This window comes from Pelobates fuscus, chromosome 3, assembly GCF_036172605.1.
Source record: "Pelobates fuscus isolate aPelFus1 chromosome 3, aPelFus1.pri, whole genome shotgun sequence".
Taxonomy (NCBI): domain Eukaryota; kingdom Metazoa; phylum Chordata; class Amphibia; order Anura; family Pelobatidae; genus Pelobates; species Pelobates fuscus.
Window position 1 is genome coordinate 405696236 of NC_086319.1, and position 24719 is coordinate 405720954.

The 24719-nt window shown below is 44.1% G+C and overlaps 1 protein-coding gene across 1 annotated transcript in view; it reads left to right on the top strand.

Moving 5' to 3' along the window:
* The window catches only part of LOC134603611 (very-long-chain 3-oxoacyl-CoA reductase-B-like), an 80840-nt gene extending 71308 nt beyond the window's left edge, over positions 1 to 9532 (top strand). The window contains exons 8-11 of the mRNA XM_063449746.1: positions 205 to 286; positions 1047 to 1112; positions 8110 to 8259; positions 8547 to 9532. Of these exons, the coding sequence (XP_063305816.1) occupies positions 205 to 286; positions 1047 to 1112; positions 8110 to 8259; positions 8547 to 8657 (409 nt within the window). The 3' untranslated portion in view covers positions 8658 to 9532. The remainder of the gene's footprint in view (positions 1 to 204; positions 287 to 1046; positions 1113 to 8109; positions 8260 to 8546) is intronic.
* Positions 9533 to 24719: the final 15187 nt, after the last annotated feature.

Consider the following 24719-nt stretch of genomic DNA (forward strand, 5'->3'; position numbering starts at 1 on the left):
CTGTACACAGGCACAAACCGGGTTAAATAATGCCACGCAGTGTTTGGGTCTGACTGGTACCTCTCCCAAGATGTCTGATTTAAATCTATTAAATATTTTAAATGTTGTTATAACCATGTAAAGGTTGTATTAATCTTCCTACCAAGAGTAAAATGTTTAGATAGATATTTATGCATTAACATGTGGCTCCTTCCTCCGTTGCAGGAAGATAGGTCTCATTATTAATCTCTCGTCTGAAGCCGGCACACGTCCATATCCTATGATCACTGTGTACAGTGCTACTAAGGTAAATATATATAATGTCTAAATATTTACTTATACTCCCACAACTAAACACATCTAGTCTTCACTGGCTCTTTGGAAACCTGCTGAGATACCTTCATAAACCTTACCCAGAGGGTCAATTCTGGATATCGATCCCTTAAGGAGGAAACCACTGAGGGATGTCTATAAATGCTGTATCTGATAGGCATTGCAAGGTTCAAAATTACCACTTGCATCTTAACCATTGGCAAGTAACAATTCAGCCCTGGTAAGCAAAAATTCAGCATTGGTGAGTGTGCGTGGACACTCCATGCTTGTAGCAGTGACTAACATTTAGGACTGGCTGGTAGACCAGAATTTGGAATCTCAAGCTTTAATAAATGCATGAGCATTGCTGATAACCTTGAATTATTTTGCTGACTTGGGATATTGCTGATGTATAATACTACACTCAGATTGCAACCCTTTTCATAAGAGAAATAATTCCAGGCATTGGCACTTTAGAAGACATTGTTAGACATGGAATTGTCCATAAAAGATGCTTGTTAGAAGGGATTTTCAGAATTGTCCATGGAAATATGGGGTTATAAGGAGATGCTTTTTCGAGACCACCATCTATTTCCTGGGCAGGCCCTGAAATATTTATCACACTTCACACCACTAACTATGTAAGCCTCTACATTGTGCCTGTCTACCTTCTTGTTTCCTTTCTTCATGGTTGCCTTCTTCTCTTTCTTCTTGTTAAATCTGCCATGGTAAATGGAAAACATTATTGTTTCCAGGTCTTCATGGATTACTTCTCCAGAGGTCTCAACGTGGAATACAAACCCTTTGGGATTACCGTTCAGGTAATTTCTTACATAGTATGTCTCTCCTTCCTCTTGAGCAGACCTACCGCATGTCATGGTTGCTGTGTCTCACTGTCTGCTCATTAGCTAGTAATAGCCTTGGTCCATTAAAGGGATCACTGCATGTCTACATTCATTGCTTATACAATGGAGTGCATTACAGCCAAAAGGAAAAACAAAAAAATGATTTCCAATTTTACACTCTTGATGCGCTAACTATCAATGTATTGGAACTCCGCGTTTTCTAATTTTACCAAACATATTCATTGATAGAAATGCAATTAAGGTGCATTAACAGATGTTACTTTGTCCCAATGAGGTTAGCTAGAATATTCTAAAATAAGAACAATTTATGTTGGAGATGTGAAGAAACAGACTTGTATATGCATATTTTCTGGAACTATAAAAAGGTCCGGATTTTTTTTATGGTCATGAACTTTCAAGTTTATTAAGAACAAATATTAAAATTACCCCAGAAATTGTCTGAATGCCTAAAAGAACAGACCTATATAATAATAAACACTTGTGCAGCAGCTAAGATCATAATGGCAAGAGGTTGGAAGCAGAGCCATGTTTTTTTAAAACCAGCCTTTTTCAGTCAACTGCTATGGCAGTTAAAGATGGAAAATGGCAGAAAAAGATGCCACAGGCATTAAACACTGTGTCATATATGTATGGTGGCAACAAAGGGTTAATCTGCCCTGTTGGTACAGTTAGGGAAAGTTAGTGTAAGTTCATGACCCCTGGTTAGGTTGTTGGTCAGAGTGGGACAAGTAGTGGGACAAGGCAGATTTGGTTTCACAGCTGTTGCTGGGGAAAAGAGCTGGCTGGGGATTGGTCGCTGTCCACCAGCGAGCAAAAGAGCGGGAAGCCAGGTAAGTATAAAAGTGGCAGTGTGAGCGCAATCCCTGTCAGTGGTCTTTCAAGACAGGAGAAGCACAAACTGACCCCCGCCCTCCCTCTCCTACTTGCTAATTTTCTTTATAATTAATGTCGTGGTGTTGGAAAGCATTGGGGCAAAGTCAACCTTAGGTTCAAGTTTTGAGGAAGGATATGTGTTAAATGGTTGTATATAAAAGGCAGTCAGGTTAGCTATGACTGACTGGCAATTAAGTGATAGTGAAAGTGATACAGCTTAATGCAGTTGTTCTGGTGAGTATAATAGCTCCCTTCAGGGATTTTAATGTAAACACTGCCTTTTCATAGAAAAGGCAGTGTTTACATTGCCCCTAGGGACACCTTCAAGTGGCCGCTCCTTAGATGGCCACTGGAGGGTCTTCCTAGCTCCGGGCTGCACAGTAAGCAGCCCTGCTGTTCAGCGTCCCCACGTTCTGCATGGAGACGCTGCATTTTCCTGATTGATTCAATGCATCTTTATGAGGAGGTCCTAATTGGCCAAAACGGCTGTAACGGATCACCTGGCACCCCGACTGGGTACCTCCGTTGATGGATGCTCCTAGCGCTTCTTGAGGATTCCAAGCACTCTAGCTGACACCACAACCACCGCAGGCCGAACCACTCTTCCTTCAGAGCGAAGCAGAAACAAGCTCTTAAAAGAGCTTAGGAGTGATTATAGCAAGGGAATATGCAGAGCATAGCAATCCCTTGTAGCAGATCCCCCCAATAAGAGACAGGACTCCAAATTGAGGGTGAAGTAGAACTGACTAAAACTTTATTTTACTTGGGACTAGTCCATATGGTCATTACATTAACATTGCTGTGAAAACTCAATAAAATTAAAAACAGTCAAATCATAGCAGGCAACATACAGTGACTTATTATAACATAATTACATATTTATAAATGGGTGGGGAAGACCATAATTAACACAAAATGTATCTCCTGCATACAGAATTAGCAATATGCAAATCTACCAGAATATGCAAATTACCAGTCTTGCTATTCAGGTAGTGCATATTACTGTTGCTACCAACAGAGGGCACTACACAAGCTCCATAGCCAAATCCACCTAGTTGGTAGCAATCATCAGCAGTACAGGAGAGCAGGCAATACATCCCAGGGGCCATAGTCACATGGCAGGAGGCTGGCAATCAGTCTTCTCCAATGCCCAGTGGCGAGGCTGGTTCCGCCACAACGGCATTTCCCCTCCCCCCACCCCGTGCCGATTTTAGCCAATTCAATGCTTTCCTTATGGGAAAGCATTGGATTAGCTAAAAATCGGCCATTTTGATGATGTCACAAAGGGGGCAGAGCCAGCGTCGGCAGACTCGCGCGACACTGAAAATAAGGTGAGTTTTAAACTTTTATAGGGGGGCTAAAGGTGGGCAAGCCACCTAAATGGTGGGTTTAGCACTAAAGGGTCAGGAATACATGTATGTGTTCCTGACCCTATAGTGTTCCTTTAAATAAACACTAGCCCATTGAAATATAAATAAACTGTGTCTGTGTTTATTGTGTGGTCTCAGTTATTTATGCAAAATATTGCCTACCATGCATAATGGTTTATGGGTGTTGCGGATAAAACAAATATCATATCCAATAACGCTCTTGAATTAGCACAGAAATATCTTAGTCCCTCCTATAAAAGAAAGATAATTGAAGCTGCATTAACTTTGTACCTGGCTGGCAGCCAAACAAACTAATATTATTTGTTGTATGTGCAAAGAGATTTGACGTTGTTCGTTAATAGCGCTGTGGTGGACCGCCTGGCACCCCGACTGGGTGCTTCCGCCAATCAATGCTTCCTAGCTGGCGCTGAGGACCATAAGCACCGCACTTGACACCATAAGTACTGTAGCCCCTTAGCCGCCGTAGCTTGGCTGGGGTCTCGCTGTCCCCCACACACCCTGGACCTAAGACAAGGATTCCGCTTCCAGTAGGTGGACCTCTCCTCCTCCAGAGAGTATAGCAGGCCTGGCTGTGTAGCTCTTAAAAGAGCTAGTGATTATAGCCAGTATAGTAATCCAAAGAGCAATCCCAGGAGCAGGGATGTTAGCTGGTGTAGCTTGTATAGCTGTTCCCTAAAACAAAAAGACTCTGTGTTGAGGGTAAAGTAAGACTGATTTTAATGGTGGCACACTTGGCCTTATATGACAATCCCCATGCAAGGGGTATGCCCACATGGACCCTGTGGGGAACTGAGTGACAATATATACAGACCAATAAGAACAGTATTCCAATGCACGACACTCCCACACATAGCATACAATCCCTCCCCTCTGCTTGGGAGAAAATTGATACTGTATTAACCCAATTATCTCCAGGCAGAAAAAACACATATTACCAAAAGTACCTAAAAACACATAATATCAACATAAATGTCACATCCCCTGATAGCCCTGATCTGGGTGACCAACATATCCAAAAATCACCCTGATCAGTTCAGGGGTTCAGAAATTTTATAGAAGTCACTTATTTGACCTAGCGCAGTCATGGTCCCATGCCCAAAACAGTTCCAGAGAATCAGGGTTTGCGGTTGGTCTAGTTCGGTAGTTTGAAAATGAACAAACTACTGAGCAGAGTCAATAGTCTTACCCTGGAGCTTGTTCCCCTCATCCAGACGAATGATTTCACCGAACAGTGCCATTCTAAGTTGAATAAAACCAAACGCAAATGATGATGGATGTCCAGCGGTGTTCAGGAGTTTCTGTATCCGATTTTAGTTCCATGAGATACATGCCCAAACACCGCTGCCTGCGATTGTGCGAACAAGATGGCCACCACCTCGTGGTTGTCCATAGGAATTGTGGCTACCCAGATGAACAATTAGAACACTGCCGTGAGAAACATTGCAAGTTGTTAATAGGTGTTAACAAGCTCCAGGGTGGTCCCTGGTTCATGCGTTTGTTCAGTAGTCGAACGGGACAATGTTAAAATAGGAGGGGAATGAAAACTACCGAACAGAATAGCCAAGTAGGCACCAACAGAGTCTGTTTAAAGTATTTTAGCCAGGTCTATTGCAGGGTCCATAGTCACAGGGTAGGTGGCTGGCAAACGGGCTCCTCCAAACGTCAGTGGCGAGGCTACTTTTACCACAAACGCGATGCATGTCCATGTAATTTTTGATGTTTATGTTTTTATGTGTTGCAAGGCAAAAAAAAAAAGGAAAATAAAAAAAACGTAATAAAGACTATTATAAATAAAAAAAAACTATCAATGTATCGTTTTACTGGCCTATTCCAGCTGCTATCTTAGAAAATGGCAGCCAAATATGTAAGAATATAAGAATTTCCAGCACTCCTTGTGCAAAACTCCTGTTATTCCATCCAAGCAATGTTTCCAATGTAGGCCAGTCTTTCTCAGCCACACTCATCTCATTGCTAGGCTATTACAGGGGGTCTACCCTAAGCAGTGCTGAGCCATTAGTATAAACTTGGATATATTTTATTTATAATTGTCTTTATTAGGTGTTTTCTTTTAGTTTCCATATTCTATACTCCCTACTGGGATTATCTCTAAAACAAGTAATTGAGGAGCCAACTCATAAAGAGGCCATACTAGATTTAGTGTTAACACATTTGGTATCAGATATTACTGTAGATGAAAGTTTAAGATCCAGAGATCATTAGTCAGTGTGGTTTAATATAAGAACAGTGACTGAGTCACACCACACGAAAACAAAATTTTTAGATTTAAAAAAAAAATACTTTTCTAAAATTAGAATATGTGTAAAGGAGTCATTATCAGACTGGAGCGGATTAAATTGAGTTAAATTAGGATTGTCAGGAAGAGCAGAAAAATTAAGAAACCACTGTGGCACTTCGCAGAAGTGGCCAACATCGTAAAAAACTAAAAGTTATCATTTTGGAATTCTAAAAAAAACCAGAGTGAGGAAGACAGAATGATCTATAAGATTAGGCAGAAAGAGGCTAAGCAAGTTACAATAGCCTACAAAGCACACACAGAAGAAAAAAAAGCACAGTCAGTAAAAAAAGGGGACAAAACATTTTAAGATACATAAATAAGAAAAGGAAAGTAAAACAAGGATTAGTTAGATTAAAAACAAAAGAAGGAAGGTATGTAGAAGAGGTTAAAGGTCTAGATGACTGCCTCAATGAATATTTTTCAGCATTTACAGATGAAAATGAAGGATAAGGACTTCAGTTAAGAAAAAGGACACATTGGTAATTTATTACATATGAGTTTACAGAGGAAGAGGTTCAATTTCAACTGTCAAAAGTAAAGACAAATAATTTGATGGGGCCTGATGGGGTTCACCCAAAGTTGTTTAAAGAACTTAGTGGTGTACTAGCAAAACCATTTACGGATTTATTTAAGCAATCATTGTTAACGGGAGTAGTCCCAAGAGATAGGAAATTAGCCAATGTTGTGCCCATTCACAAGAAAGGTAGTATGGAGGAGTGGGGAAACTATATGTCAGTAAGCCTTACTTCAGTAGTGAGGAAAGTAATGGAAACCATGTTACAGGATAGGATTGTAGAACATCTAAAAATCACATGGATTTCAAGATCAGAGACAACATGGGTTTGCTTCAGGGAGATCATGCCAAACTAATCTTATTAATTTTTTTGATTGGGTAAGTAAAACAATAGATCAGGGTGGTGCAGTAGACATTGCTTGCCTCGATTTCAGTAAGGCTTTTGACACTGTTCCACATTGAAGGCTCATCAATAAACTGCAATCTTTAAGTTTGGATTCCAATATTGTTGAATGGGTGAGGCAGTGGCTGAATGACAGGTAACCGAGGGTTGTAGTCAACGGAGTATATTCAAAGCAAGGTCTAGTTACCAGTAAGGTACCTCAGGGATCTGTACTTGGACCCATTCTCTTTAATATTTTTATTAGTGATATTGCAGAAGGTCTTGATGGTAAGGTATGTCTTTTTGCTGATGATACTAAGATATGTAACAGGGTTGATGTTCCAGAAGGGATAAGCCAAATGGCAAATGCTTTAGGTAAACTAGAAAAATGGTCAGAGATGTGGCAACTGACATTTAATGTAGATAAGTGCAAGATAATGAATCTAGGATGTAAAAATCCTAGAGCATAGTATAGAATAGTTGATAGAGTCCTAACCTCAACATCTGAGGAAAGGAATTTAGGGGTAATTATTTCAGATGACTTAAAGGTAGGCAGACAATGTAATAGAGCATCAGGAAATGCTAGCAGAATGATGGGTTGTATAGGTAGAGGCATTCACAATAGAAAGAGAGAAGTGATCATGCCATTGTACAGAACACTGGTGAGACCTCACTTGGAGTATTGTACGCAGTACTGGAGACCGTATCTTCAGAAGGATATTGATACTTTGGAATTAGTTCAGAGAAGGGCTACTAGACTGGTTTAAGGATTGCAGGATAAAACTTACAAGGAAACATTAAAGGAACTTAACCTCTTTGGAGGAAAACGAGACAGGGGGGATATGATAGAAACATTTAAATACATAAAGGGAATCAACACAGTAAAGGAGGAGACTATATTTAAAAGAAGAAAAACTACCACAAGAGGACATGGTCTTAAATTAGAGGGGCAAATATTTAAAAATACTATCAGGAAGTATTACTTTACTGAGAGGGTAGTGGATGCATGGAATAGCCTTCCAGCTAGGGTGGTAGAGGTTAATACAGTAAACGAGTTTAAGCATGCGTGGGATAGGCATAAGGCTATCCTAACTATAAGATAAGGCCAGAGACTAATGAAAGTATTTAGAAAATTGGGCAGACTAGATGGGCCGAACGGTTCTTATCTGCTGTCACATTCTATGTTTGACTGGAAATATAATACACGTAAGAGCTCATGTCATTTCTCTATTTGTAAAGAAAATGCTAAATCTCCTCCGCTATAAATCTGAGCTCCCCAGTGAAACAGGGTCACTGTTGCTTTATCTTAATGTCGTTCTGAGAATTTTAAAAACACTGTTGTTTCTTTCTTACAAAAAGACTGTTTGGTGGAAGAAAGAAAACATCACTCTTGGTTAGAAGTCTCAGACTGAGAGAGTGCAATCTGAGATCTCGCCATAAGGCAAGAAAACCAGTTGAAAGCTCACTTGTGACTGTGTCCATCTGTCTCTCCGCAGTGTGTCATGCCTCTCCTGGTTTCCACTAACATGACACATAATTTAAAGACTAATCGCTTTGTGAAGACACCAGAGATTTTTGCCCAAGAAGCGCTTAATACGGTGGGATATGTGAATCAGACCAGTGGGTGCATTTCCCATTCCATCCAGGTATGCAATCCTTTATTTTCCCATTCATTCCTTCACCATCCATCCTCACAGGTAAGAACTCAAGGTGAATTTCAACTTTAAGGTCAAATTAGCCAAACTGCAATAATTCTCAAAGTCAGGTAGGCTCTCAGTTTGGCTACTCTGACCTTAAATTTGAAATTCTCTTTGAATTCTCACTTTAGTGAATAACCCTTTTCGTGGTCTGGTAAAATTCAGAAATCTCTCCTCTCCTCAACCTTGGTCGTTTATAGGTGACTCACCATATTTCTTTTTCTCTTGTTTTGTAGAGTTATTTACTGCATCACCTTATTCCTGATTGTGTCATTTTGTCCTCGCTCTGCAATAAATTCTTTGATGCAGTCAACAAAGCAGCAGGGAATAAATTTAAGGAAAAATAGGAGTAAGAAATCCCATCAAACCGGATGTGTTCTGCATTGATCATAATTAACGAAGGACTCAAAAATAAAAAAAAAATCAGCAAAAATTGGACCTTAATGATTTTAGATTATAATTGATTAAATTAAATACTTTGGTCTACAGTTACTGAATGGTGAGCACTTCGACCAGAACGTTTATTATGTGTAACATTGTATTGACTTAAAAGGAGAAACCACAGACATTGAATTCCACTCTCCTGATGAGATCACATCATTCTAAAGAAGTGAACAGCATCTTACCTACTAGTAAGGCTACTTAAGGTTTGTGTAGACAAACTATTTTCATAACGCCTTACATTATGCATCTGGTATAAATCTGGAGGACTTAAAGGCTGCAAACTCTTCATTGAGGACAGTAAGATGAATATTGGGACTTTTACTCATGGTATATGTTCTCATGTTCTCCAGTTTGTGTGGTCAGGTGAGTGGATGTAGAAAAGGTGTCTGAATGAGAAGAGCACCCTAAGCCAAAGCAATGTTGAATCTTAGCTCTTTACTTGTTATTAAACCAACATATGGAAGGAACTTAGAATTCTCCAGAATTCCATGCCAGCTCTAGAGAGAATAAAAACCAAGTCTTCTGACCACCCAACCGACTCATAGACTGACGAAATCTAGGTTGTTATTGTAAGTATTAAGCAGACCTCCCCGGTCACCATTGTCTGTGGTTGTTAGATCATTATTTGATTTAAAGATGCAATTTAACATTACTAGTGCGTTCATTAGCTAAACTGGGAAACTGCAGAGACCTTGCACGGGAAAGGACAAATTTAGGCCAAAGTAGCTGAATTGGAAGAATTCTCCAAATCAAACACTTTCTTAGCTAGCTTGGCTTTTTTGACATATAATGTGCAGTTCTGCACAATCGTTCTGACAGTTTTAAAACTTTTTATAGATATTTTCTTTTTATCAAACTGGTGCTTTGAATGGATTTTAAGTAACAGACCTTCTTTAAAAGATTATATATTTGAAAAATATCAATTCAATAATGAGAAATGCATTTAAATAACAATGATGTAAATTTACAGTTTTTTGAACATTCGTTTATGTGCCGATAAACTTTAAAACTATATCTTAATAAAATAAAGTCATTTTGTGTTATTCAAATCCTTTTGTAAAGAGCTGTAAAATATATGCTTTGTAAATAAGGGATCACACTCAATTACAATTACAAAGGTGAGTTTTTTGTATTGGAGTGATTTGTGCCTAGTAATTCTGCTACTCGCCACTAGAGGGCCTATAGGAGATTCTGACGAAATCACACCATGACATTACATTTTACATTAAGGCAGGAGGATTCCTATTTGCATAATACTTATTTACTACAGGCTGTTGGCCCTGCCAAGTGAGTGACCCTCATCTGAATGCCCGGGTGATCCTCCCAATTTTTGGTGCAGCGTTTGGATGTTAATCATTGTGGTGTAAGTGACCTTTTAGGCTAGCTGTGCACAATGGGAGTGGAGGGCCCCGTAGTGGGCACATAACAAATTAAGAGGAGTGATGGAAAATTAATTGTTTTAATTATGCAATGCTTAGTGAATATTCCCCTAGACATGCAGAACTACAAATATATATATTAAACTATGGATGTATTGCATAATGAGACGTGGTTTTAATAACATATATTATCCTATAACCCACAGATATCTGGACAGGCCTTCCTTGATGGCTCTGTTGGTGTGAGAGGGCAAGGGAATCGAGGTGAAGATCTAATTAAAGCCCCACAGGTATAACTAGTATACCTGGATATACCTAGTCTAACACTCTCAACTGCGGCGCCAGAAGAGGGGACTTGTCATAGATAAAGGTAAATAAAGGGTTTAAACCTTTTCTCTAGTTAGGTCCTTCCACGTCTGCAGGGGTTAAAAGCTCAATTCTGTGTGTAAGCAGTTCTTCAGGCGTGTCTTCTTCTTCTTTCTCATGAAATGTTGCTTTTGTGTTAATCTTTCATAGCTTAGATAAAAGGGTCTCAAGTAGAAAGTATGTCGTTGTTGTTTGTTTTCATTATATACATGCGCAATAGACTAACAGCAATACGGAATGTTAAAGGACCGTAATGTTAAAATACGTAATGTAGTGCTTTATACACTGCTCACAAAAATAACACATCCTAGATCTGAATGAATTAAATATTCTTTTGAAATACTTTGTGCTTTACATAGTTGAATGTGCTGACAACAAAATCACACACAAATAAAAAAATTGAATCAAATTTTTCATCCCATGATGGATTTGGAGTCACACTAAAAATGAAAGTGGAAAAACACACTACAGGCTGATCCAACTTTGATGTAATGTCCTTAAAACAAGTCAAAATGAGGCTCAGTAGTGTGTGACCTCCATGTGTCTGTATGACCTCCCTACAACGCCTGTGCCTGCTCCTGATGAGGTGGCGGATGGTCTCCTGAGGCATCTCCATCCAGACCTGGACTAAAGCATCTGCCAACTCCTGGACAGTATGTGGTTCAACGTGATGTTGGTGGATGGAGCGAGACATGATGTCCCAGATGTGCTCAATTGGATTCAGGTCTGGGGAATGGGCGGGACAGTTCATAGCATCAATGCCTTCATCTTGCAGGAACTGCTGACACACTCCCGCCACATGAGGTCTAGCATTGTCTTGCATTAGGAGGAACCGAGGGCCAACCGCACAAGCATATGGTCTCACAAGGGGTCTGAGGATCTCATCTCGGTACCTAATGGCAGTCAGGCTACCTCTGGCTAGCACATGGAGGGCTGTGCGGCCCCCAAAGAAATGCCACCCCACACCATTACTGACCCACTGCCAAACCGGTCATGCTGGAGGACGTTGCAGGCAGCAGAACGTTCTCCGCGGCGTCTCCAGACTCTGTCACGTCTGCCACATGTGCTCAGTGTGAACCTGCTTTCATCTGTGAAGAGCACAGGCCAATCTTGGTGTTCTCTGGCAAATGCCAAACATCCTGCACGGTGTTGGGCTGTAAGCGCAACTCAAACCTGTGGACGTCGGGCCCTCATACCACCCTCATGGAGTCTGTTTCTTACCGTTTGAGCAGACACATGCATTTGTGGCCTGCTGGAGGTCATTTTGCAGGGCTCTGGCAGTGCTCTTCCTGTTCCTCCTTGCACAAAGGCGGAGGTAGCGGTCCTGCTGCTGGGTTGTTGCCCTCCTCCACGTGTCTCCTGATGTACTGGCCTGTCTCCTGGTAGCGCCTCCATGCTCTGGACACAACGCTGACAGACACAGCAAACCTTCTTGCCACAGCTCACCTTGATGTGCCATCCTGGATGAGCTGCACTACCTGAGCCATGCTTCCACTAGAGTGAAAGCACCGCCAGCATTCAAAACATCAGCCAGGAAGCATAGGAACTGAGAAGTGGTCTGTGGTCACCACCTGCAGAACCACTCCTTTATTGGGGGTGTCTTGCTAATTGCCTATAATTTCCACCTGTTGCCTATCCCATTTGCAAAACAGCATGTGAAATTGATTGTCACTCAGTGTTGCTTCCTAAGTGGACAGTTTGATTTCACAGAAATGTGATTGACTTGGAGTTACATGTGTTGTTTAAGTGTTCCCTATATTTTTTTGAGCAGTGTATATACGATGCACATGCATTAAAACCTTTGAAATGCTTTGTGATATTCCACCTGACTGGTATTCATTGAGTATTTCCTGGCAGCTGTATTTATACAGAGATAAGGGAAAGCAGAAACGTGTTACACATAAGACCATGGCAATGTAAGGGTTTATGAGACCCAGTGGTAATTTTTCCTGCAGCCTAACAGGGAGGGAGGGCCTCTTCATACCTTACATGAGGGCCCTCCAGCCTCTGCAGTTTTAAGGCATGGGTTGTGCTGGACGTGCTGCGGGTCCTCCCAAGTGGTTCCAGGATTCCTCTTCTCTTCCTCCTCATCACACTGCAATGGATAAAGAGATAAGTATTGATATGTGTCCCCCTCCTACCCTGTCTGTTGTCCCTATCTTCACTACTCCTGCTCCTCTGAAGTCTACTCTATCTAATCTCTGCCTTATGCTTCTATTCATATTCACCCCTTCCCCTGTCATCCTCTTCCACTATCACCACCTCCATGTCTGTCTCCAATATTGGACCTATATATTCATCTTCTCCCTATTCTCTTAGCTCCCCTCCCCCTGTCCCTGTACTCTTGCCCCATTCTTCCCCCCTGCTTGCTGCTATGTCTTCCCTCCCTCCCCATGCTCTTACAGCTATGGCCGATTTAGTGCAGGCAGCCATAACTTGTTCTGGGTCCCCCTTTCCTGCCTCCATGCTTCCTCTGGCTCCTTCTGCCCCTGTCCAAGTTTTGGCCCGCAGGGGAGGCCTCCTGGTAGTTTCAGATGCAGTCTGCTTCCAAGATGGTGCTGGGTCTTCACATGCAATTACATGGTCGGGCCTGATGTTTCTCCAGCTTTCCTTGCAGGCCGCTCCACTAACTGCGGCCAATGTAATTTTCTAGCCTCCTTCTCTCCCTCTGTCCCTATGTCAGGACCACTGGCATCCAGGAGAGCACCACGTGGAGCAAAGTCTGCTGTCTCTTCCAGGCCTGGTCTGGTGGCAAGGCATGGTCATGCTCTCGCTCCACTCAAATGACTGATTAGTCCAATGCCCATGGTGCTCCCGAGTTTTCTTCTATTTTGCAGGCACTCTGCGAGCAAATGTATTCAAGTGTACCACACGAAGAAGCTGGGCAAATGGACATGAATGCTGCCCCTTCTCAGCAAACTAAGGGATGCGGTCCCTTCTCGACAAACTTTGGAGGAAACTCCTTTGGATCCTTCTCCTGCTCTAGCTGGGCCAGGACACAGTAACCCCCTTGATTTTTTTTTTTTAAATAATAATAAAATTCCATTAATAAAATCTTCATATCCCCCACCTTCTTCTTACCTTTGGTGAAGGATGGGGGGACACTGCAAGCCCTGGTAGTCCAGTGGTGAAGACTATAGATCTATAGCCTGCAACTCCTCCTGCAAGCAGAATGCTGTGTCGGAGCGTTGCCATGGCTGTGCTCGCGTGAGGAGCGCCCTACCTCTCAGGTCCCACCCACCCTCCCTCTCACTAACAAAGGCCTTTGGACCGGTGAGGGAGATCTTTGATCTCCCCACCAGCCAGAGAGGGCCCACAACAAGAGGACATACTCTTAAATTAGAGGGGCAAAGGTTTAAAAATAATATCAGGAAGTATTACTTTACTGAGAGGGTAGTGGATGCATGGAATAGCCTTCCAGCTGAAGTGGTAGAGGTTAACAAAGTAAATGAGTTTAAGCATGCGTGGGATAGGCATAAGGCGACCCTAACTATAAGATAAGGCCAGGGACTGATGAAAGTATTTAGAAAAGTGGGCAGACTAGATGGGCCGAATGGTTCTTATCTGCTGTCACATTCTATGCATCTGTGGGTAGAAAACAGGGCCGGCTCTCCATGGGCCAGCAGGGGAGATCAAAGAATCTCTACTGTTGGCCTGGGCGCATGGGCATCATGGTGTGGCCCCCCCGGGCAACTGCATAGCGTGCCCATGCGGAAAGATGGCCCTGCATCCATCCACCTAAATAGGATTTAGGCGTTACACTGGGTCTTGGCATACACTGATTAATTTCTTTCCATTAGATAAATATTGTATTATATTTTATACCCATTTAGTTTATTCTTCCATAATAGCCCTAAGAGGTCCCTGTGTCTGACTCCTTTCATCTCATACAAAGTTTTTCAACGGTGAGAATTGCTAGTTTTGGTAATATCTCAGTGAAGAGAGAAAAAATTAGTTAATAAATAATGTGGAAAAATTCTAAAACTAAACCATATTTTAAGCTAACCTATATCTGCAGAACAAATCTCAATTTTCAATATCCTTTTAAATCGAAATTTTACAAGCTGATTTTACCCTGGTACTGGACACTGGACTGCCTCTCAACTAAAGTGATTCAAATATATAATTAATTTTAACTAGATATATATCTTGTCAAATACTGCCATCTAGTGCTTACTCGGCTCATTACATTCTAAAATTCTCACAGTAGGCCGTCAGAAGTTTGTTTTTGAGATTGATTCTGTTTTTAACATTTAACATTGTTTAAATCTAAAAATCAATTAACTGGAAATTCAAACCCTTTAGAGAAATAAGTTTCACATTGTTTTGCTCTCAATTTTTTTTTTTGTGTATATGCATTCCCACCTATTAGAGAATGGGTAAATGTCTGATGGGCGGTAGGTAAGAGATGCAGTCAAACACCCAATTGCTCTTTGTCACAGTCATCTATATATTTATCCAAATGCTATTCATGATGCATATTTCGTTCTGAAAAATAACTGAAAAATAAAATGTATTAAGGTTATAATAATAAACACCAATTTGACCCTATTCTAGCAAGGGTCAACATTTCCCATTTTCCACTTACAGTTCCACTACATTTTTCATTTTTGCTTTCTAATAATTTCTGACCCTATTTCCTTTTCATGCTGTTTGATTGATGACACGATGATGGGTTTCAGCTTCTAAGACACTGAGTCTAGGAATAAGCTATGGCACTGTCAGGATGTATTAACTACAGTGCAAATGGCCCCGTACTGGCACGGCCAGTGTAGAATGAGTTACATAGAAGGTTATATAGAGCGATAGAAAGAGTTATAGGGAATGTTATATGGAGTAATAGGAGGAGTTATATGGAGGGTTGTACAGAGGAACAGGATGAGTTATAGGGAGGGTTATATGGATTTATAGAGGGTGTTATATGGAGGTTATATAGTGTAATGGGAGGAGTTATAGGGAGGATTACACAGAGTGATATGTGTAGTTATAGGGATGCTTATGGATTAATAGAGTGAGTTATTGAGAGTGTTATATAGAGCAGGAGAAGTTGATGGGAGTGTCATATGGAATAAAAGGAGGAGTTATAAGGAGGGTTATATGGAGTAATAGGAGGAGTTATAGGGAGAGTTATATGGAATAATAGGAGGAGTTATAAGGAGAGTTATATTGAGTAATAGCAGGAGTTATAGGGAGGGTCATATGCAGGATTAGGAGTTATATAGAAGGTTTGTAGCAGACCTACTAGCAACCCGGCTGTTTGTTCCTGCTCAGCCACGTCCTTCCCTCAAAGGGAGTCAGTTAAAATACAGAGAGACCCATTTCCCACCCAATAACGAGACCACACACAGTCCTGTGGGTACAACAACAACTTTTGTGGCCACACTTGGCTTTATACTTCTCGCCATGCAAGGGGTGGATCACACAGAAAGACAATGTCTCCTCTCAGGGTCCTCCCCCCTCCCAGGGGTCGTCTAATGGATCCGGAACCCAGTCCCTTTGTCCTCTGTTCCTGCCACACAGTGTCCCCTCCAAGGGCCCTCCCACTCCCAGGGGTCACCTGACGGAAACAGAGCTCCAGTCCCTTTGTCCCCTGTTCCCGCCACCTATCCTCAGGGTTTACCACCTCCAGGGACTTCCAGGGGGTCTTTATCCCATGAGCCTCTGTACCTGGGAGCCCCTGCATGGGAAAGCTTCCAGCCTCCTGGACTCCCATTTACAGAAAGTACGCCAAACCACCATTGTCCCCAAAGAGTTGTCCCACCAATCTCAGGGACCTCAGAACGGCAAACTCCATGAACCGTCTCCGTTCGCGGGGTCCCTGGGTGAAACAAAGTAAGGGAAGTATGTAGCAGGATCTGGGTATCCCGGCTAGTTACCCCTGCTATTAATAAAGAAAGAGACCCATTTCCCACAAAGACTGGACGACACACAGTTCCAGGGGTACAACAACAACTATTGGCCACACTCGGCTTTATACTTTTTCCCATGCAAGGGATGGATGACACACAAAGACAATGTCCCCTCCCAGGGTCCTCCCCCTCACAGGGGCCATATAACTGTTTCGGAACCCCAATACCTTTGTCCTTTATTGCCACCACTCAGTGGTCTCTCCCAGGGCCCTCACCCTCCCAGGGGTCCAAAGCCAAAACCGGAACTCCAATCCCTTTGTCCCCTGTTCCCGCCACCTGCCCCCAGGGTTTCCCACCACCAGTGGCCAGGGGTCTTCATCCCATGAGCCTCTGTACTGGGGAGGTCCAGTTTCCCGTCTCCCCACCAATCTCAGGGATCCCCCGGAATGGTAACTGCCACCGTTCGTGGGATTCCTGGGTGAAAGCAGGCAAGGGAACCTTCCTCGTGCATGACATGAATATTCCCCCCTGGCCGCCGTCCATCTATATGAACGGCGGCAACAAAGGGAAAAACTCATTAATTACTTTCCTTGCGGTTTCACACTTATGTTGTGAACTGTCAATGCTCTAATTGATTGGTGTGAACACCCCAAGGGGCACTGGGGAGGTCTCTGTTCGGGAACCCAACTCAGTGGGAAGCAATCTGTGAAGGGTCCTCCCGGATGGCGTTCGTCTAATGAACGGGCTGCTATCCAGGGGAGGCACGCGCCAAAGCTTCCCTTGCAGTTTGTGGTTTTGACACCTCATTACGAGGTGCGAGCGTTCTAAACCAACATTTTAAATGAGTTGAAAGGGTGGTCCCCGTTCGGTAGGTGAATGCTTTCCCTTCATGTAGGACCTCCCGAATGGGGAGCAGGCACATTTATGTGAACATTACGGGGAAATACACAGAATATAATACAGCAATTCCTGAACAGGCAGCGGTCACGCCACAGGGTTGTATGGAGTAATAGAAAGGAAATATGGTGAGGGTTTTATGAGTAGTAGGATGAGTTATAGGGAGGGTTATATGGAGTAATAGGAGGAGTTTTAGGGAGGGCTATTTGGAGTAATAGGAGGAGTTATAGGGAGGTTATATAGTGTAATAAGTTGAGTTATAGGGGGGACTATTCAGAGTGATAGGTGGAGTTATTGGAAGGGTTACTAGGATGAGGTTATATGGAGTAATAAAATGAATTTTACCACATGACAGGATGCTTCATATTTGCATAACTCTCTTTACTGAAAATCTCCAGCAGCACAGAAACAGAACAACCAATCAGAAGAAAGTCAGTTGATACACAAAAGGCCCTGACAGTGACATCACTTCCTCTTTCTTTGCTGCTCCAGCCTGGCACCGGTCAGAGTATTTTTTCTCTCCTGATTAATTACTGTTAAGAAGGTTGTTTTTTCTAACTTATGTTCTTATCTATACTTGCTCACACTCCCTCGCTCTCCTATACCTGTCTCTGCTAATTATTTGGTAGTTTTTATTGTGTATTGTCTCCACCTTTGTCTATCCTGCTATATCTGGTGTGTTCTCCTCCCGTCACCGCGGTTCGCAGACATCACGGCTGTCAGTGCCGCGCCCACACCGCAGACCTCTTGGGGATAATTTCTGTTACGACTACCTGACTAGGGACGAGTTGGAGGGAGACCAGGACGCTTATTTTGCGGTATTCCAGCGGGCCCGCGGGTAGCTAGGGCTTGCTGATCGTTGCGCGTGAACGGCAGCCATCTTGGATCTCGTGGGTATCGCAAGATTCACGGCGGCCATTTTCCCTTTGCTTTTACAGATCGGAAATCACCCGATCTGCACCTTGAACGTCATATTACATGAGGATTTACTTCACAACACTGTGTAACCTGTACGCATCTAGGATCAGCTAAAGATACTTTCACATATTCACTGGATTATAAAACACTGCCTGTCAGTTACATTAAGTGTTGTTTTAACGGAACCTGAGTGTATTACAGATTACCCTTAACAGGGATATATATATATATATATATATATATATATATATATATATATATATATATATATACTGTACCTAGTGTACATTTATGAACGTTGGTGTCCTCTGGGTTTTCACGGCACACAACCTGGGGTGACCCCCCCAGCTATGCATACAATGCCTATAATGTGCCATAAATTTTAATGTGGGTGTCCTCTGGATTATCATGGCACACCATCTGGGGTGAACCCCAGTCAAATGCACAAGGGTTCTGCGGGCGCAGACCTTAATGGGACAAGTCCCCACACGATTCAGGAATAACTCATACAGCTCTGGCGGACAACGGTGGTGAACCCCGGTTCCCCCTCACTCATTTCTGGAGTACCCAAAGGAGGCTACCATACCACGTATAAAGGAATTGATGGGTCAGCCGCCACTACGAGACAGTCACAGTCACATCTCCACCACGCCACTCAGTAGCCCGATTCCGATAGAGGAGAACCCTCTAAATTTGGCACTAAACTCTACACTCAGACAAATTCAGGCAATCCAGGCCATTATATCCTGGGCGAACCACAGTTGTACCAGGAGTTTGGCACCCCTATGTGCCAGTGGCAGATCCGGGGGTAAACGGGGTAATTCCCCTCCCCCGAGAAAACCAACGGTCTCTCTCTCCCCTGCCAGCACATGCAGGCGCCAGCCCTGCAAAGTGCCTTCACAGACCGGAGAGGAGATCAGAGATCTCCCTCCCCGGTCTGCAGGCACTGTGCTGACAGCCGGCGGGGAAGGGAGGGAAAGAGGACCCGGGAGCTCAACATGCAGCTCCTCCGGGTCCTTCTCTCTGGGTCCTTCAAGCATAGAGCGTTGCCGTGGTTACCACGACAACGCTCCAGATCTCGCGAGAGTGAACTCTTGCCCTGGAGCTGCGGGCTAGAGTTCACTCTTCCCACTGGGACCACCAGGGACTCCCCATGGACCCCCAGGGATCGAGAAGTGTCCCACCTCCTGCCTCATTAAAGGTAAGAAGGGAGGGGGGACATTATGTATATTTATTTTAATTAAATAAATAAAAAACATTATGAAAAAAGCCCCCTATCCTTCTTATCAAACATATAATGCCCCCATATACACACACATTGCCCCTCCCCCCTAACACACATATACTGCCCCCATATACACACACATTGCCTCCCATACACACACACTGCCCCCCACACACATACACACACAGCCCCCACACACATACACACACTGCCTCCATACACACACACTGCCCCCATACACACACACTGCCCCACATACACACACACTGCCCCACATACACACACTGCCCCCAAATACACACACTGCCCACATACACACCCTGCTCCCCACATACACACCCTGCTCCCCACATACACACACTGCCCCCATACACACACACTGCCCCCATACACACACACTGCCCCTCATACACACACACTGCCCACATACACACACACTGCCCCACATGCACACATTGCCCCACATGCACACACACTGTCCCCTATGCACACACTGCCCCCACACACATCCACTGCCCCCATACACACATTGCCCTACACATACACTGCCCCCCCATACACACATACACTGCAATCCACACACACATACTGACCCACACATACACTGCCCTCTAACACAAACACTGCACCCCTGACATACATTGCCGCCCTCACTCACACACTGCAACCTTCACACACACACACACTGCTCACACACTGTCCACATCACACACACACACTGCGCCCCTCACACATTGCACCACTCACACACACCACTGCTCCTATGCCCTACTACAGACCCAGATTACCAGCAGACCTCAGGTAAGTTGTCAAACTGTTCTTAAACGGTTTGACTACTTACTCTGGAAGGGGGTCTCGGCACTATTGGCACCATAACCACTACATTGAGCTGCAGTGGTTATAGTGTCTGGATTATTTAAATAATCTACAAGTGCCCCTCTCAAGATCAGTCTCTGGATCCGCCACTGCTATGTGCTGACCATGCCACCACTACCCCCACTGACTGTCACTGTCTCCCAACAGGACGGAAACGAGTCATGGAAGACACACTGCTACGACACAAGATTTCCAGGCAATGATTAACACCGCGGTGGTGGCTTCAGTGGAGAAGGCTCTCCTACGAGCTCTGCCTCAAGCTCATGGTGACGCAGGCTCCCCAGACTCGATGGAGGCCTCGGGCTCGGAAGTCTCCAAGTCAAAATGGCAGTGGAAGGGCAATGCAATGGGAACCCAACCCACAACCACCACCATCCTCTGACGAGGAGGACGATTACCTACCGCAAACCCTGAATGCGGTAGATGAATGGTACGAGGACGGCTCACCGTCAGAGGAAGATGAATGGCAAGACCTACCTCAAGTTCCCTCGAGATACATTAGGTAAACTATACTCGGTGAAGACAACCGAGGCAGAGATTGTCCGAGCGGCACTAACACCAGGTTGGCCTAAGACAGAACGTTCCTGGAACAACCAGGGATGCCACTCTTCGACCCCCGCACCATCCGACACCCATGGTCTTCAGAGTGGAGCCTCCCCGATCACCTAGTACGATTCATGCACTATTGGCTGCACAAACTCTTGGAGAAGGAGGTTCTTGCACGCCTCAAGGCCGAATGTCCTAGACCACTGCTGCCGGACAAAGTGGCTATTACCCCCAAATTTAACACCACTGTGGTAGTCTTTATGTCCCGTTCGTGGCAAAACCCTTGCAAAGGCATTGAGAAGGGCCTGAAGGCGGCACAAGATAAAGTACTTGATTTGCTATACCCTTTTGCAAAGATGCTCTACCTTGCGGATTTGGCGCTCACACAGGGTACACATAATGCGGCCCTATGCACCGATAGAAAATCTGTACTGATCCGCATTGACAACAAGCTATTGGATCTAGGATCGAAAGAATTTGGCCCAGAAGACAAGGGTCTGCTGTTTGTCAAATTGTTCATATCTGAACTCAAGTAGTATGTAAACTTATTCACCACCTTGAATAATGCCCAAACCTCTCTAAAGCAGCAGTCGCTTCTCTACTGATGAGTCCACCTACCTGCCTAAGTGTTTCCAACTTTATAGCTTGCAGCCTGTCAGGATCCCGCGGGCGGCTGCGAGGGGAGGCTGCAGTCCGCTCGCGGCACTCACCCTCCAGCCGTCTGCGGTCCCCTTCCTGCCATGTGTTCGGCGGGCGGCATCCTCCCAGCCACGGATGCCGCCCGCGTCTTCCTCCAAGTCCCCCAGCGGCAGCATGCATGACGCTGCACGCTGGGAGACCGCCCAATTTGTTACACGCCGGGGTCAGTCACCTGACCCGGCGTTAAAGGCACAGTGCCTCAATCACAGTGGGAGGTTTAGATATCTCCCACGTGTGATTGTTAATTCTGATTGGAAATTATCCAATCAGAATTAAGCTTCTGGTTTAAATACTTACCTTTCCTGTTCCTCCCTGCCCTGTTGTGGTCTTTGCTTTATAGTATTGATTCTGAACGTGTGCTTTCTGGTTACGTACTCTCTGGCTTGTTATACTGACTTTGTGACTTTCTCCTACCCTTTGACCTCGGCTTGTTTCTCGTTATTCTGTTTTCTGGTTTCCCTTCGTCGGCTTGTCTCCTGACTATTCTGTGTGTGCTTAGCCCGTCCACTCTAAGGTCCGGTACTGCACACTTTCTGTGTGTGTGTCTGTGTGTGTGTTGGGTTCCCCGAATCGTGACATTACAACAGGGCCATAATGGAACCTGCTGACATACCACAGCTCCTAGTTAATCAGGAGGCTAGAATGGATGGCTTGGACCACCGTATGAATCAGTTTGCTCAAGCCTTGCAGACCATACTGGCTCGTACTGCACACTTGCAGCCTGCCGTCCAGGAGGCGGTTGCTGCTGTGCCCGAACCCATTGCCACTCCAGTACCCGTTCCTGCTCATGTAGTCCATATGACACCGCCACAGCGCTATAGTGGTGACCCAGCAGTGTGTTGTGGTTTCCTCAATCAAATCGACATCCATTTGGTGATGAATCCACGTTCCTATCCCACCGACAGATCCAAAATTGCCTTTTTGATAAACCACCTGTCCGGGAGAGCTTTAGCATGGGCAAACCCCATGTGGGAGAATATGTCTCCTATGTCCTTTGCAGATTTTTTGTCAGCATTCAAACGCACGTTTGATCAACCCGGTGGGGTTGCCTCTGCTGGCAAAGCTCTGCTTAGGGTTTGACAAGGTAACAGATCTGTAGCGGATTATACTATCGAATTCTGCACTCTAGCAGCTGAAGTGGCTTGGAATAACGATGCCCTCGTAACAGCCTTTCAGGAGGGTTTGGCCGCTTACATACTGGATGAAATAGCATCCAGGGAATTGCCTGTTCTTCTGGATGATGTTATAGATTATGTGATTCTTATTGATAACCGTATTAGAGAGAGGCGTAGTCAAAGACGCTTGGATACACGGGTGTTACCTGCTCTACCCAGTACTGCGTTACTAGCATTACCCGCTCCTAGGCCACCATCCCCGGAACCCATGCAATTAGGTGCTACGGGGTTAACTGAGGCTGAAAGAGCATACCGTAGAAGGGAGGGGTTATGCCTTTATTGTGGAAAGAGGGGGCACCACTGTAAAGACTGCCCTAAGGTACAGGGAAACTACAGCACCTAAGGCCGAGAGAGGGGTCGGCCTCGGGTGTTATGACTTTGTCCCCTCATGTGTCCATCTCCAGACCGTTTATTACGGTTTCTCTTTTGGTCAATAAAACCACTATAACAACTAAAGCCTTGATCGATTCAGGTGCAGCGGACAACCTTATGGATGAGAACTTTGCCAAAACCGCAACCTTGATTTTAATCCAAAAGGCCACACCCTTGGCCGTTGAGGCCATAGATGGTAGACCGCTTGAGAAACCTCTTGTAACCCATGAAACCCAAGAACTAGTTATGTCTGTGGGTGCTTTGCACAAGGAAAGGTTAACCTTCCAAATAATTGACTCCCCTACTGCCTCCATCGTTCTGGGTTTTCCCTGGTTAGTGAAACACAACCCTGTACTTGATTGGGGTTGTTTAGATATACTCTCCTGGGGGGAAACCTGTCAACGAGACTGTATGGATCATGTACGTCCTGTTTGCTTACTTAATGTGCCCACGGCTAAACCACTTTCTGTTTCTGTCCCATCTGCTTATGCAGATCTTGCATTGGTTTTTGAAAAAAGGGAGGCAGATAAGCTACCCCCACATCGGGAGTATGACTGTGCCATAAACCTGTTACCGGGTACTATGCCTCCTAGGGGTAAGGTCTACCCTCTTTCTGAGAAAGAAAACCAGATCATGGAGGAGTACATATAGGATTCCTTAAGTAAAGGTTTTATTAGAATGTCCTCCTCTCCTGCTGGTGCTGGTTTCTTTTTTGTGGCAAAGAAGGAGGGCTGTTCAGGGGTCTGAACAACATAACGATTAAAAACGCCTACCCTATCCCCCTCATCACTGAGTTGTTTGATCGTGTGAAAGGTTCTAAGTTCTTCACCAAATTAGACCTCAGGGGGGCTTATAACCTTGTCCGTATAAAGGAGAATGACGAGTGGAAAACAGCGTTTAATACGCGCAGTGGGCATTACGAATATCTGGTCATGCCTTTTGGACTGTGTAATGCTCCTGCTGTGTTTCAGGACCTCATAAACGATGTCCTTAGGGATCTTTTGCATGTCTGTGCCGTGGTGTACCTTGACGACATACTTGTGTATTCCCCTGATTTGAAGTCACACCATAATCATGTTAGGATGGTGCTCAAGAAATTATTACAGAACGGACTCTACTGTAAGTTAGAAAAATGTTTGTTCGATCAAACCTGTGCAATTCCTTGGATATATAATTACTGAACAGGGTTTCAGTATGGATCCTGCTAAATTGGAAGCCATACTGTCCTGGCCACTTCCCCAAGGACTTAAGGCTATCCAGCATTTTATAGGATTTGCCAACTATTATAGGAAATTTATAAAAAACTTTTCACCCCTTATCTCTCCTATAACGAAGATGACTAAAAAAGGTCTACACCCTAGGGTTTGGACTCCCGAAGCCCTTAAGGCCTTCGAAACTCTCAAGAAGGCATTTGCCTCTGCTCCAGTACTGCACCACCCTAATCCTTCTCTTCCCTTTGTTATGGAAGTAGACGCTTCTGAATCGGGTGTGGGAGCAGTACTGTCACAGAGGTTATCGCATGACGAACCCCTCCATCCCTGTTGTTTCTTTTCAAAAAGGTTGTCTGATCCAGAAAAGAATTACGATGTTGGGAACAGGGAACTATTAGCTATTATGTTAGCTTTTAAGGAATGGAGGTACTTATTAGAGGGTTCTAGACACA